The following is a 15093-nucleotide window of genomic DNA, read 5'->3' as shown; positions in this document are numbered from 1 at the left end:
CCGCCGCGACCCCTCCCCCGGCCGGGCCAGCCGAGGCGGGGGAGGGGCAGGGCGGGGCGGGCGTGCTACCTCTGCAGTGCGGGGCGCGGCCGCCAGGGGGAGCGGGGCCCGCTGCGGTCGCGTCCGCAGTGCGTGCCGGCGCTGAGGTCCCGCAGCTGCGAGCCGCGAGAAAGGGAAGCCGGAGAAGAACATATTTTGAAACTTTAAGCTCCAGCGAAAGGAGCTCGGTGCGTAACACAGGGTGCGCCAAAGGAACAAGGGCAAGGCTTGAATGCACGTGGAGAGATCCACAAGGGGAGAGTAACACGGTTCCTAGGGGAATCCAGGACCTGGGGTGCGAAGCTGGGGGCGGGGGGGCGGGCTCCCCGAATACCCCTTTGGATTTTGCTCCGTGTAAATATATTGCCTTTTCAAAAATAAATTACGCTGTAATAGAAGCATTCTGGATGGACGCACACTCAGGTTCTCTCGTGGTCTCCAAACTCTATTGTTCCCGTTGATTTCAGCACCGGTGGGCTGGGCCCCATCCTCGCCCTCGAGCCGTCCCAGTCTGGTGGGGCTGGATGTGAAATGACTGGAGTGTCAAGTGTTGAAATGGAGAGAAGGGAGGGAACACGGACGGGAGAGCATGTAACCGGTGGTGCCTGGGAAGTGGAGGATAGACCCTGGGGAGCTGGCACAATAGCACAGTCCCAAGGGAAAGAGTTGACTCGTGTAAGGAGGGAGGACAACTCCGCCTGGCCAAGGAAACAGCTTAAAGAAGGGAGTGGGTCAGGATGGCACTGTTGGGGGGAAATGTATCCTGTGGCAAGATAAAAGAGCCACAAATGTACTCATGAAACCGCAACCAAGACAAGGCCCGCAGAAAGTGAGCTGGACAGTTAGAAAAGGGAGAGAAACAGGGAGGAGCTCCCCAGCCACCAAAGGGAGCGTTTCAAGGCCAGTGTGAATCCTGTGTGGTGCTCCAAGGACAAAGGTGCTTCAAGGGCAAAGTACGACCCTGCCTGAAAAAGTGTCAGCGTTACACCCCTTAGGAACCCTTACCAGACTCTTACTCGCCCTCCCCCCCATGTTGCGATGGTTACAAAATTCCTGAGCCCACCTGGGCGACGCCCACCTGGGCAACAGTACCTGTCCCAAATAAGGAAAGGCATCTGGCCTGTCCCACTCCCACCCTAGAGAAGGAAGGTATATGTGCCCGACCAATCGGTAAACGAAGTTTTCACCTCGGACCATTCCTTTGTTTTTTGGCTATAAAAACTGATCAATAGCACATGTTCCGGCTCGGCTGTCCCAGACTACTAGGAAGTCGGCCCCTGTTCTGGCAGCGACCATTCCCTCTAATAAATTGTCTTCTTTACATTCTGCCTCGTGTCTGGAAATTCTTTTCCAACCCACGTTCGGACCACGACACTCAGGACTGGGGAGCTGGGAGGTCTCTGCTGGGAGGGCTGGGGGCAGGAACTGGGCTTGCGGACTGAGGGGTTCTCTGAAGCTGGTAATCTTTGGAGGCGAAGGAAGGGGGAGGGGGCTCCAGGGGTGCAGGAGTTTCTCTGACTAGGGCAATGTTTCAACATGTTAATATGGCAAGGAGCCATCAGGGAGAACAGAAGTAGATCCTGTGGATGGAGGAAGGGAAACAAGGATCTGCCCCAGACCAGGGAGAGGCATCTGGTGGAAAGGAAGCCAGAGGCTGTTGATCAGGCCAGCTCCTGATCTCAACTGGCTTACACTTTGTGAGGCCATAGAGGCTGCACAGACGCAAATGGGAAGCTGGAGTTCTCTCCACGGCGGAAAGGACACGTCCCCATCCTGCACTGTGGGAGGCAGAGCCTCTTCAAGCCAGTGGTGTCAGTGTGACTTTCTTACATATTCCCCAATTTCTCAGCTCTATTTCAGGAGACAGATGCTTTCAAGTCTATTTTCCTGAAATGTTAACTTGGAAGGCATTTCTTTGCTGACCTGGCTTTTGTGTTTAGTATTAGGCCACTCATGCTGCACTTTTTTCTCCACTATCATTTTGCTCTGAAGTTCCATTAACCCAGTGCTTTTTACTGGGGGAAAGGAGATACTCTTATTTCACAGGTGTGTGGCTTAGGTTACAATGTCATAGGATAAACATGGGGCATCTTCCTGGAGAATAAGTTTTACACCAAGATTTTCAGGAAAAGTATCTATGTTAAGATAAAAATGATACATTAGAGTATAGGTAAGCCTTTAAAATATTTGAGCTTTTAGAGATGGCTTGGACAGGTGTCCTGTCCCCTCCAGGATAACCGGTACCGCACAGCCACCCCCTTGGCAGACAGTCTAAGATGCCTCCCTTCGGTTCATCCTCCCTGAGAGTTCTACTTCAGAACATCATCTATTTTCTTTTCATCTTCCCTGCCCAACTTAGTTTATGTCTTAGGACCAATCTTTGAACAGGTCACTGTCTCCCGACCTCCAATCCTTCCCATTCCAGTCTATTCCTGACACAGATGCTATTACTTTACAGAAATGTGAATCTAGTTATATCACTCTTTAAAACATTAAACAACCCACCACCACTTACAATTCCTGCCTATTTCTCTACTCGAGTTCAATGTCCCAGCAGTGCTCACCGCTTCCAAAACCCCTTGGTTACAGTCCTTTCTCTCATCCTTTGAGGACTTTACACCCCCTTCCTCTGCCTGGAATGCCCTTTCCAAATGCCTCACGCACTAACCTGGAGACTCTTCCTTTAAGATTCAGTTCTAGCATTCTCTCATTTTTTTCTGGAAGGTTACATCAATTTCTCCCCCACCCATGTGTTTCTGTGTTTGTCATGAAGATACTTGTGCGTACCTGCCCAGGAGATTATAAGCCCTGAGGAGGGGGCAGTGCCTGTGGTTATTACTCAAATACGTATTTGTTGAGGTTGAAATATACTCCAAGTCCCTTCTGGGAGCCAGAAAACTGAAATATATAGCTCAGTGTTTCATCAGGTCAAAATCTAAGTTATCACAGTTTATCAATGAACAGCAATAAAACTCTGAAACTCTCCAACTCAAATGCATGTGTGAGAAATTCTACAACTTCATCAATGTATCAGATTTTAAGAACTCATTCTTATTTAATCTAGCCTAGGATACAGGAGAAAAGTGACAGAATTTTAGTTTTATTTTCTACATGTCAACATTCTTATTAATACAGACTTTAATCTGATAAAGTCTGACCCCAGCATGTTAATTGTTTCCATTTGGAATTGGTTAAATCAGAGAAAAACTTAATTTCGAATATATAGTATCAAAAATAAATATACACTTAATGTGGTCTTGTCTGTTTATGATATCAAAAGGTTTTCTTCTCCCAAAATAAAAGTTCTAAGATAAATTCCAGATTCCTTTGAATGAAAACAAAAACAAAAAACCACCTTCTAAAACAGTGAGCTTACAAAACAATGCAGCCCACTGCTAGGCACACTTAGTGTAACAGGGAAGTATGTTCGCTGAGAAGGAAATTTGAAACATGACTGTAAACCTTTATGAAAAATTATAACAAGGCCTTTACTTCATTTACTTTTAGCTAGTTCATAAATACCAGAAGAGAAACTGGACGGTTTGTGAGGAAACTTATAAAAATTTTTCCATAAAGCAAACTTAGAAATCCTTCCCTTTTGGCTCCGTTTTCCAATCTTCCTTCACTGCGTTGAAGAGAGATCGAGTTCTTCCAGGTTTTTGCTTAGGTGGGTGGTTTCCAGACTGACTGGACTCTCCAGGTAGGTGGTTCCTGCACAGCGCTTTCCGGTCACTGGATCTATGACTTGTCCAACTTTGAAAATTATCTCAGCCAGTTCATGCTTCACGTGCTTTGTTTTCGGGACAGGTAGAGCTTTGAGAAGCACAATATCTCCAACGGTGCACTGCTGGAGAGCATCGTGGGCAAAGTAGGTTTTTCGCTTATTAAAATACTGTTGAGAGAAGGAGGAAACAAATCAGTAGTTCCCATCCATGACCTGGCAATGCAGTACAAAATCTGAAAAAGGAATGTGCAGAAAACAAGCTGGAACTTGGGGAAAAAAATAGATAACATACTTATGCAGACTTCCAATACAAAAATTAGCTGCTTAATTTCTGGAAAACGGCAATGACTTTTCCAGAACTGATCTTGTCTGGAGCTCTCCTGCTTATTTCCTGCAGTACCCTTGCTCTATCAATTACCATTCTCTTCTACAATATTTAAACTCTTCCTTCCCAGTAGAGCCTTCTCTCCAGCCTAAAAACACACTATCTCACCACTAGCTGTGTGATTTGGGACAAGTCACTTAACTACTCCAAGCTCAGGTATTTTTTCCCATAAAATGAGGCTCCAATACCTGCACCTCTAAAGTTATCAAGAGAATGAAACATTATAATGTTCATAAAGCACTTAGCTTCATGCCTCACTCAAAGTATTGCAAACAAGCCACAGATGAGAACTAGAACCACCTATTCCTCAAGACAACCCTGCCACAGCAGGCAGTCCCATTTAACAGATGAGAAAAACAAGCTCAAGGAGGTTAAGTAATGTGCATGGCTAGTAACCAACTGCCAGTACTCAAACTAAGGCCCTCTGATTCTAAGGCCAATGATCATGCTTCACTCTTCAGCTTGCTCCTGTGGTTTTGTTTTTGTTTTTGCTTTGGGATCAAGCCATTTCATTGAGAGGCTTCGAGGGAGAGTCGACGGGCTAGGAGGACAATGAGATCCAACGTCTTTCTCCCGCCTGGGATCTCCCCAGCATCACAAGACCCTGAAAAGGCTCCTGTGTTTCTGATACTAGATAACAAACAGCATTTGTGCCCACCAGTGTGCCCAACCTTGAATGCAGAAACATCCTTGGCACTTCCCCCTCCCTCCCTTGCGCATCTACCAAATCAAGGACGCTGTCCCTTCTTTCCTGAAATCTTTTTCCACTCCATCCTCACTGCTCCCAGGACTGTTCAGTTCTTTATCATTTCCATCCTAGACATCTGCAATAACCTCCTTACCCATTTCCTTACCTCCAGTCCTCATCCCTATCTCTGTCTCCTTTGCTTATAGGATGAAATCCAAAACACAACATAAAAGACCCTTCACACTCCAGCTCCAATCCTTCTCGTGTTCATTCAACAACAGCGTCTACTTAGTGCCAAGCTCTGGGCTCAACATTGCCGAACCACTTGCTGCTCCAGTTAGAATGTCATGCCCTTTCATGTGTAAGGAATTAATAAACAGAAACCTCAATTAAACAGAGTCAGGAGACCAGAAGGGGAAGCTCTCACACCCTGTGATGATAGCAGAGCTCAACAGGAAGAAAGACATGCTCTTCTTTCCCGGCAACAACTCAGCCAGTCAAGAGTCATGGACTCTTTGTTTACCATCCCCTCCCAACTTCCTTTCCCCTCTGTAAAAGCACTCTCCTCCCCGGTCACCGCACCACGTTTGTGGGGGCTTTGCACGTGGCTCACCATGTTGCAGACCCTGAATTGCAATTCTCTGCTGATCCCGAATAAACCCATTTTTGCTGCCGAAATAACTAGCAGTCTATTTGTTTTAGGTAAATACATGGTTAAAAGAATTTCCACAAACTATTCATCATGGCTGGAATGACTCCCCCAACTCCTCCTGCCCTACAACTGGTCCTCTGGATAAAATCCTTTTGGAGCTTCAGCTCATATGTCTTATATAATCAAGAATGTTCTCCTCAGCAACCTGGGAAGGAAGAACGAGGGGTCTTCTGCTCCCGCAATACTTTGCACATAGAATGACTATAGCAGTTATCAGACTGAATTGAAATTAACTCTATGTGTCTCTAAAATGTGAGTGTGAACCATGATTAATTCACTTTGTTACACCCTCAGACCAGCACAGTGTCTGGTGTGCAGCAGATGCTCAATGCACCTTTACTGACAGGTGAGTGTTTTTCTTCTCAGGACCCAGAACATGTTGGTGATTTATCAATGCCATCTGAAAATAGAGATGTTCCTTACCTTTAATAAATAGGGATCCAGAACAAGTCTGGTCACTCTCACTTTAGCAGTTTTTTGCATTGCTGTCCCAATCACCTTCCCCACGACCCATTTGGCATGGACAGATGAACGAACTATTGACATTGTGTGGCTTTGGTCACCTGTAAACAAATTCCAAAGTTCAATATTCTGATGGTTGTGACTCACCAAATGAATTTTGTCACGAGAACTGCCCCAGTTCAGAAACAGCTTTTGTTGGCCCTCTGGAATCACCGCTTTAGAGTTGCTTAAATGTTTCATTATTTCCTTAACTACTCAACCTCCCATCTTTATGCTGTTTACAAAGCTGTAATTTTAACCTAAGCCTCAGTTTCCCCCTCTGCAAAATGGGAATAACAACAGGGCTTACTCACAGGAGTACTTTGAAGATTTAACCCATAAGGTGCCCGACAGCGCGAATAAACACTGGCCTTTACTGGCGTCCCTATTGCTTTCCATCCCGCTGGGCTGCCTCTCCCCAGACGCTCACAGCCTGGCTACTTGGGGCACGAAAGGCCGACGCGGCGAGGCCGTGGTGTCCTCTCCACCGGAGACCTTGACTTGGCATTGCTTTCGAGATCAATTAATAGTGAGTCCATGCCGCCCAGCCTGAGGAAGGTTGGGGGTGATTGACCCCTTCGCCCCTAAAACCCCGAGGTCGGGTGACTCGACTCGACTCGACTCGCCTGGAGGGCTCCCACGACGCGGCGCTTCGGTCTCCGGAATCCACCCCACTTCTACTGCGAAGCCCGGCGGCGGTCACCTACACCGTCCAGTTCCGGCGCACGCCCTGCGGAGCGCCGGCCCGAGCGTGATGGCGTCGCGTCGCTCCACCCCGGACCGCCCTCTCATTGGCCGCGAGTCCCCTCAGTCCTGGGCGGGGTTAAAGTCATGGCTCCGCCCACTCCCCCTTAAAAGGAGCCGCGGGCTGTGGCTTAACTGGAGACCTCTGCTTTCCTCACCTGCACGGCGGCTGGAGCGTTGGGATTCGGCCTTGCCTTTATCCGTTCCACTTAGTTTCCCTCTTTTTCTGTTGGGCTCCCAGGCATTGGACAAGGCCTTCCAAATCAAAGGAACTTAGTTCATTCATCAAACATTGAAACATTGGACGCTGCCAAATGCTGAGACTGAAATGTTTAAGCGTTTCCACCCCCAGCAGTTGTATTTAAGATAAAGTTCGGGAGATTTTTATGTCTAGTATGACTTTAGGTGTTAATTTTCAATATCTGTGAGATGGAGAGAAGTCCGGTGTGGGTACATATATATGTCGGCTGCTGCTGACGCCTTCTCAGTTAGAAGGAAGGCTGGGAACGTAGTAGGCTCTTGTTAGGGAATTGCTAGACTAGGAGGGAGCTAATGGAGGGTTAAAAAAAAAAAAAGTGGTGGTGTCATTAGATTGAAGTGCGAATTCAGATAAAGAATTAAGGCCAAGGGCACACTTAGTAAGTGAATTTAAAAGGAGAGATGGTGGTGGGGAGAGTGTGAGATGTTTGAAATGGGAGCTAATTTTCAATGAAAGTGGTAATAACTTTATATGCATTATTTCATATGAACACAAACTTTTCTGGGATATCATATTTCCCTCTAGCTATGAACTTAAATTCCTTTCTTTTACAAGCAAGCTTACAACTTCTCTTGTTAATAAAACCAATGACATACCCAGAGTGATTTTTTAAAAAGATTTATTATTTATTTATTTAATTTATTTTTGGCTGTGTCGGGGCTTAGTTGCGGCATGCTGGATCTTCACTGAGGCATGCAGGATCTTTCGTTGCAGCGTGGGCATCTCTCTAGTTGTGGCGTGCGGGTTTTCTCCTCTCTAGTTGTGGCACGCAGGCTCCAGTGCACACAGGCTCTGTAGTTTCAGGCATGTGGGCTCTAGTTGAGGTGCTGAGCTCAGTAGTTGTGGTGTGCAGGCTTAGTTGCCCCGTGGCACGTGGGATCTTAGCTCCCTGACCAGGGATTGCACTTGCGTCCCCTGCATTGTAAGGTGGATTCTTTACCACTGGACCACCAGGGAAGTCCCCCCAGAATGATTTTTTAAAATGCAAATCAAATAATTTCACACCATCGAAGGTAGAAAAAACATCTGCTGATTTTTTACAATCCTCATTGGGAGGAAAACTTTCCCTCTACTAACTTAGGTTTGAGTGTTGATGGTGGGGCTGTGGATGAACTGATAATAGATTACCAGGGGAAAAGACAAGGTTTATTTACACATGCATGCAGGAGCAGATGAAGAGACTCCTGGACAACTAGAAATAGGAGATTATATACCAACTTAATAGGGGAAAGGAAGGAGGGAGAAAGGGCCTCTGGGAAAACAAGTGGACTTTTAGGAAAGGCAAATGGGCTTTTATGAGAACAATGGAAAGTCTAACAGTTTGTGATAACGTTTGTCTGTACAATTTCTCATCCTGGTGCCAGTGGTTTGTTGGTCTCCTTCCTAGCTGGAATCTCCCGAGAGAGGATTTACGGCAACTTCACTCTTAGAAAGCTCCACCTTTAGGGCCTTCCCTGGTGGTCCGGTGGGTAAGACTCCTTGCTCCCAGTGCAGACGGCCCGGGTTCGATCCGTGGTCAGGGAACTAGATCCCACTTTCTTCAACTAAGGGGTCCACATGCCTCAACTAAGACCTGGCACAGCCAAAATAAATAAATATTTTTAAATATATATATTAAAAAAATAGCTATTGTCTTTAGAAAAAAAAAGAAAGCTCTGCCTTTAGTCAGATAAGGGACACTCTGAAAAGGCTTTTTTTCTGCATCTGCTGTATCTTCAATGTCCTCAGTTTAAGGGAATCTTTATACCATTTGGGGGGATCCGATTGAGTCCTATCACCCCTTAGTGTCCTGTTTGTCTGCTGTGGTAAAAACACCTTGATTTGCCTTTGTGAATTCCTGTGTCTGTAGCCTCAATGGGTCTGCCAATCAAAGTCCTCCATCTTCGTTTAGCACGAGGCCCAAGCTGAACCAATCAAATTACCTTCCAGGAATATGAATCTTGAGTGCTCTGATTGGAGGATGGAAGGTGACTGGAGCTACTGCATCCTGAGGGAGATGTCCTGAAGAGACTATACAACCAGAGTCAATGTCGGCTGCTTGCACCCACAAAAATTTAACCTATAAAGAAGTCAGCACTTAGAAAATGGAAAACAACATGCAATCATCCATGGTGTAAGACATGAATCACATGCTTTTGGAAAGGAGTAAAACCTCCCCACATTTGATAAGCTTCTTGGTCAGCCATCCAGTCCCCTAACCCATGACCCATATACACATTATTCATTCTCATATTCAATCTCCCTCTCTCTCCCCCTCCACTCCCTGCCTCCCAACCCATCCTTCTCATCCATTTCTCCTCACGGTCACTGCTATGGTATGAATGTTTGTGTCCTTCCAAATTTCTTATCTTGAATCCTAACCTCCACTGTGAAGGTATTAGGAGATGGGGCTTTGAGGAAGTGATTAGGCTTTGCCCTCATTAATGGGATTCAATCTCTTTTACAAAAGGACTCCAAGAAAACTCCCTTGCTCCCTTCTACCATGTGAGGTCACAGCAAAAAGGCACTGTCTATGAACCAGGAAGTGGGCCCTTACCAAACACAGATCTTTTGGCACCTTGATCTTGGATTTCCCAGCCTCCAGAACTGTAAGCAATTAATTTCTGTTTTTATAAGTCACTCAGTCTATGGTATTTTGTATATACATATATAGAGATGGCATTTTGTATTTATATACTATATACACATATATATAATGTAAAAATATATATAATATTTTGTATATATATATGTATATATATATATATGACATTTCCTTATTCATTCATCAGACACTACTAAGGTTATTTCCATATCTTGGCTTTTGTGAATAATGCTACAATAAACATAGGAATGCAGATATCTTTAGGATATCCCTTTATGCCCAATTTGTTGATTTTTAAAAAATCATGACAGGATTGTCAATTTTTTTTCTGCATCCATTGAGAGGATCATATGATTTTTATCTTTCATTCTATTAATGTGGTATATAACATTTATTGATTTGTGTATGTTGAGCCATTCTTGCATCCCAGGGATAAATTTCACTTGATCATGTTTTTTGATTCTTTTAATGTGTTGTCAAATTTTTAAAATTGAAGTATAGTTGATTTACAATGTTGTGTTAGTTTCTGGTGTACAGCAACGTGATTCAGATTCTTTTTCACATTCTTTTTTTTTTTTTTTTTGGCGGTACGCAGGCTTCTCACTGCTGTGGCCTCTCCCGTTGCGGAGCACAGGCTCCGGATGCGCAGGCTCAGCGGCCATGGCTCACGGGCCCAGCCGCTCCGTGGCATGTGGGATCTTCCCAGACCGGGGCACGAACCCGCGTCCCCTGCATTGGCAGGCGGACTCGCAACCACTGCGCCACCAGGGAAGCCCTTCACATTCTTTTAAATTATAGGTTATTACAAGATATTGAGTAGAGTTCCCTGTGCTAAACAGTAGGTCCTTGTTGATTACCTATTTTATATATAGTAGTGTGTATATGTTAATCCCAAAGTGCTAATTTATTCCTCCCCTCCCTCTTTCCCCTTTAGCAACTGTAGGTTTTTTTTCTATGTCTGTGAGTCTGTTTCTGTTTTGTAAATAAGTTCATTTGTATCAATTTTTTAGGTTCCACATATAAGTGATATCATATGGTATTTGTTTTTCTGTCTTACTTCACTTAGTATGTTAATCTCTGGGTCCATCCATGTTACTGCAATGGCAATATTTCATTCTTTTTATGGCTGAGTAGTATTCTATTGTGTATATATATATATATATATATATATATATATATATATATATACCACATCTTCTGTACCCATTCATCTGTCCATGGGCACCTGCCTTTTCATTTTGTTGATGGTTTCCTATGCTGTGCAAAAGCTTTTAAGTTTAATTCTGTCCCATTAGTTTATTTTTGCTTTCATTTCGCTTGCCTGCAGAGACAGATCCAAAAAAATATCTCTAAGACCTATGTCCAAGAGTGTTCTGCCTATATTTCCTTCTAGGTGTTTTATGGTTTCAGGTCTTACATTTAGGTCTTTAATAATTTCCAGTTTATTTGCTTTTATGGTGTGAGAAAATGATCTACTTTTATTCTTTTCTATGTGGCTGTCCAGTTTTCCCAGCACCACTTCCTGAATAAACCATCTTTTCTCCGTTGTATATTCTTGCCACATTTGTCATAGATTAATTGACTATACCGTGTGGGTTTATTTCTGGGCTCTCTATTCTGTTCCATTTCTCAGAATGTTTGTTTTTGTGCCAGGACCATACTGTTTCATACTGTAGCTTTGTAGCCTAGAGTCAGGGAGACTGATATCTCTGGGTTTGTTCTATTTTCTCAAGATTGCTTTGGTTATTCAGGGTCTTTTGGGTTCCCGACAAACTTTAGAATTATTTGTTCTAGTTCTGTGAAAAATGTCATGGGTATTTTGACAAGAATTGCATTAAATCTGTAGATTGCTTTGGGTAGTATGGACATTTTATTTATTTACTTACTTATTTATTAACATCTTTATTGGAGTATAATTGCTTTACAATGGTGTATTAGTTTCTGCTTTATAACAAAGTGAATCAGCTATACATATATATATATCCCATATCTCTTCCCTCTTGTGACTCCCTCCCCCCCACCCTCCCTATCCCACCCCTCTAGTTGGACACAAAGCACCGAGCTGATCTCCCTGTGCTATGCGGCTGCTTCCCACTAGCTATCTATTTTACATTTGGTAGTGTATATATGTCCATGCCACTCTCTCACTTTCTCCCAGCTTACCCTTCCCCCTCCTGGTATCCTCAAGTCCGTTCTCTAGTAGGTATGCGTCTTTATTCCCATCCTTCCCCTAGGTTCTTCATGATTTTTTTTTTAGGATTCCATATATATGTGTTAGCATACGGTATTTGTTTTTCTCTTTCTGACTTACTTCACTCTGTATGACAGACTCTAGGTCCATCCACCTCACTACAAATAACTCAATTTTCTTTTTATGGCTGAGTAATATTCCATTGTATATATGTGCCACATCTTCTTTATCCATTCATCTGTCGATGGACACTTAGGTTGCTTCCATGTCCTGGCTATTGTAAATAGAGCTGCAATGAATATTGTGGTACATATGGTTTTCTCAGGGTATATGCCCAGTAGTGGGATTGCTGGGTCGTATGGTAGTTCTATTTTTAGTTTTTCAAGGAACCTCCATACTGTTCTCCATAGTAGTTGTATCAATTTACATTCCCACCAACAGTGCAAGAGAGTTCCCTTTTCTCCACACCCTCTCCAGCATTTATTGTTTGTAGATTTTTTGATGATGGCCATTCTGACTGGTGTGAGATGATATCTCATTGTAGTTTTGATTTGCATTTCTCTAATGATTAATGATGTTGAGCATTCTTTCATGTGTTTGTTGGCAATCTGTATATCTTCTTTGGAGAAATGTCTGTTTAGGTCTTCTGCCCATTTTTGGATTGGGTTGTTTTTTTGTTATTGAGCTGCATGAGCTGCTTGTAAATTTTGGAGATTAATCCTTTGTCAGTTGCCTCATTTGCAAATATTTTCTCCCATTCTGAGGACTGTCTTTTCGTCTTATGGTTTCCTTTGCTGTGCAAAAGCTTTTAAGTTTCATTAGGTCCCATTTGTTTATTTTTGTTTTTATTTCCATTTCTCTAGGAGGTGGGTCAAAAAGGATCTTGCTGTGATTTACGTCAGAGTGTTTTGCCTATGTTTTCCTCTAAGAGTTTGATAGTTTCTGGCCTTACATTTAGGTCTTTAATCCATTTTGAGTTTATTTTTGTGTATGGTGTTAAGGAGTGTGCTAATTTCATTCTTTTATGTGTAGCTGTCCAGTTTTCCCAGCACCACTTACTGAAGAGGCTGTCTTTTCTCCACTGTATATTCTTGCCTCCTTTATCAAAAATAAGGTGACCATATGTGCGTGGGTTTATCTCTGGGCTTTCTATCCTGTTCCATTGATCTATATTTCTGTTTTTGTGCCAGTACCATACTGTCTTGATTACTGTAGCTTTGTAGCATTGTCTGAAGTCAGGGAGCCTGATTACTCCAGCTCCGTTTTTCTTTCTCAAGATTGCTTTGGCTATTCAGGGTCTTTTGTGTTTCCATACAAATTGTGAAATTTTTCGTTCTAGCTCTGTGAAAAATGCCAGTGGTAGTTTGATAGGGATTGCACTGAATCTGTAGATTGCTTTGGGTAGTAGAGTCATTTTCACAATGTTGATTCTTCCAATCCAAGAACATGGTATATCTCTCCATCTATTTGTATCAACTTTAATTTCTTTCATCAGTGTCTTCTTATAGTTTTCTGCAGGTAGTATGGACGTTTTAACAATATGAATTCTTCCAATCCATGAACACGGGGCGTCTTTCCATTTATCTATAACACCTTCAATTTCCTTCATGAGTATCTTATGAGTATCTTATAGTTTTCAGAGTATAGGTATTTACTTCCTTGGTTAAATTTATTCCCTATGTAGTTTATTCTTTTTGATGTGATTGTAAATGGGATTATTTTCTTGATTTCTCTTTCTGATAGATCATTATTAGTGTACAGAAATGCAACGGATTTCTGTATATTAATCGTGTATCCTGCAACTTTACTGAATTCATTTATTAGTTCTAATAGCTTTTGGTGAAGTTTTGAAGGTTTTCTATAAAGTCTAAAAAGTGTCCTGATAGCAGTGGCTGTAGTAGCAGCAGAACTTTTGCTCACTCTCAATGGTCACAGACATCTCTAGTGCCCCAATTTTGGTCTTTTCTACTACTCTGTACTGAAAGAATCTAAAACTCTTTGGGCAGGAGGTGGAGGAGGAATCTATTCTCACATCTTGGGAGTTGCCCAGCAGTCTAGTGGTTAAGAGTCCATGCTTCCACTGCATGGGGTGCAGGTTTGATCCTTGGCTGGGGAACTGGTATCCCACATGCTGAGTGCGGCCAAAAAAAAGACAGTATACTCACGTCTTGGAGCAGTGAAAATTTTGGAATGGGTTTGGACCACCTTACTTCCAAAAATGAGAAAGTGTTTACAGATAACAGATAAATTGCTAAGAGTTAAAAGAAGCTAGCTTAATGCAGCTTCCACTGGCCAAGTTCTCACAATTTGAGCATTTAAAAAAATGATTAATTGGAACTGCTAGTTATATAAGAGGCCAAGTGTTCATAATGATGCTCAAGTCAAGTGTGTTAAAAGTCATAAAAGGGGGCTTCCCTGGTGGCGCAGTGGTTGCGAGTCCGCCTGCCGATGCAGGGGACGCGGGTTCGTGCCCCGGTCTGGGAAGATCCCACATGCCGCGGAGCGGCTGGGCCCGTGAGCCATGGCCGCTGAGCCTGCGCGTCCGGAGCCTGTGCTCCGCAACGGGAGAGGCGACAACAGTGAGAGGCCCCCGTAACGCAAAAAAAAAAAAAAAAGTCATAAAAGGATGATTGTAACATGGTATGTATAATTCAATACTGATCTTAAAAAGTAATATATATATTTCTTGCTAAGTATGTGCATATGTACATATATACGTATATATACATGCATGTATGTGTATATATGTATTTGTTCCTGTTTAATCAGTTAAGAAGAAACAAAGGGGTGTTGGGCAAGCCAGATAATCCTGGAAAATGTTGAACCATATCAAGAAATAGGAAGAACTGGACAGTCACTCAGACCAAGTAGAAAGATGGTTCAACAGTTAATCACCTCTAACGGTCACATACAGTAAAAAAGCAGAAAGTTGGTTGCAGTATGTTGCAAAATGATGAAGTAGCCAAATGTTCTATAGAGGAAAACTGACAACAAAACTTGCATTCTTCTGGAAGGAGCTGGATAGCCTCATTAATTATCCTAATGATGCACATAAAAGCTTTAAATAATGCTAGCCAGCGAGATCACCATACCATAATGACAGGCCAATGGGCCAGATGGTTTTGGGAAAGTTCAAGTGTCAAAAATTTACAATCTATATAAAAGGAAGGTCTTAAAATGTCCCATGACATAACAAGTGATATTTTGTTATAAAAGGAGACCAAAGAATATTTGGTCTGTGCAACTAGGTTTTATGGATGGCCTAA

The 15093-nt window shown here is 43.1% G+C and overlaps 2 protein-coding genes across 2 annotated transcripts in view; one reads left to right on the top strand and one right to left on the bottom strand.

Annotated features, from left to right (window-relative positions):
• SEPTIN14 (septin 14) overlaps nt 1-15093 on the top strand; it is a gene marked incomplete at both ends in the record, with an annotated part of 572766 nt that overhangs the window by 477983 nt on the left and 79690 nt on the right. The gene's annotated exons all lie outside the window — the stretch shown is intronic.
• Nucleotides 3503-6393, bottom strand: MRPS17 (mitochondrial ribosomal protein S17). The gene is made up of 3 exons (XM_079719802.1): nt 6364-6393; nt 5972-6111; nt 3503-3931 (listed from the first exon to the last, which is right to left on the bottom strand). Exons 2-3 carry the CDS (start codon nt 6092-6094, stop codon nt 3662-3664), a joined length of 393 nt encoding a protein of 130 aa, XP_079575928.1. The 5' UTR covers nt 6095-6111; nt 6364-6393; the 3' UTR covers nt 3503-3661.

The sequence above is a fragment of the Hyperoodon ampullatus genome (assembly GCF_949752795.1).
Source record: "Hyperoodon ampullatus genome assembly, chromosome: 14".
NCBI lineage: Eukaryota > Metazoa > Chordata > Mammalia > Artiodactyla > Ziphiidae > Hyperoodon > Hyperoodon ampullatus.
This window is presented reverse-complemented; position numbering and strand designations above follow the sequence as displayed.

Excerpts from the sequence above, each read along its gene's own strand:
- MRPS17 (XM_079719802.1), bottom strand. The coding sequence starts at position 6,094 with ATGTCAATAGTTCGTTCATCTGTCCATGCCAAATGGGTCGTGGGGAAG. Across the intron at positions 3,932-5,971 it reads TGGATCCCTATTTATTAAAG|TATTTTAATAAGCGAAAAAC; the intron begins GTAAGGAACATC and ends TTCTCTCAACAG.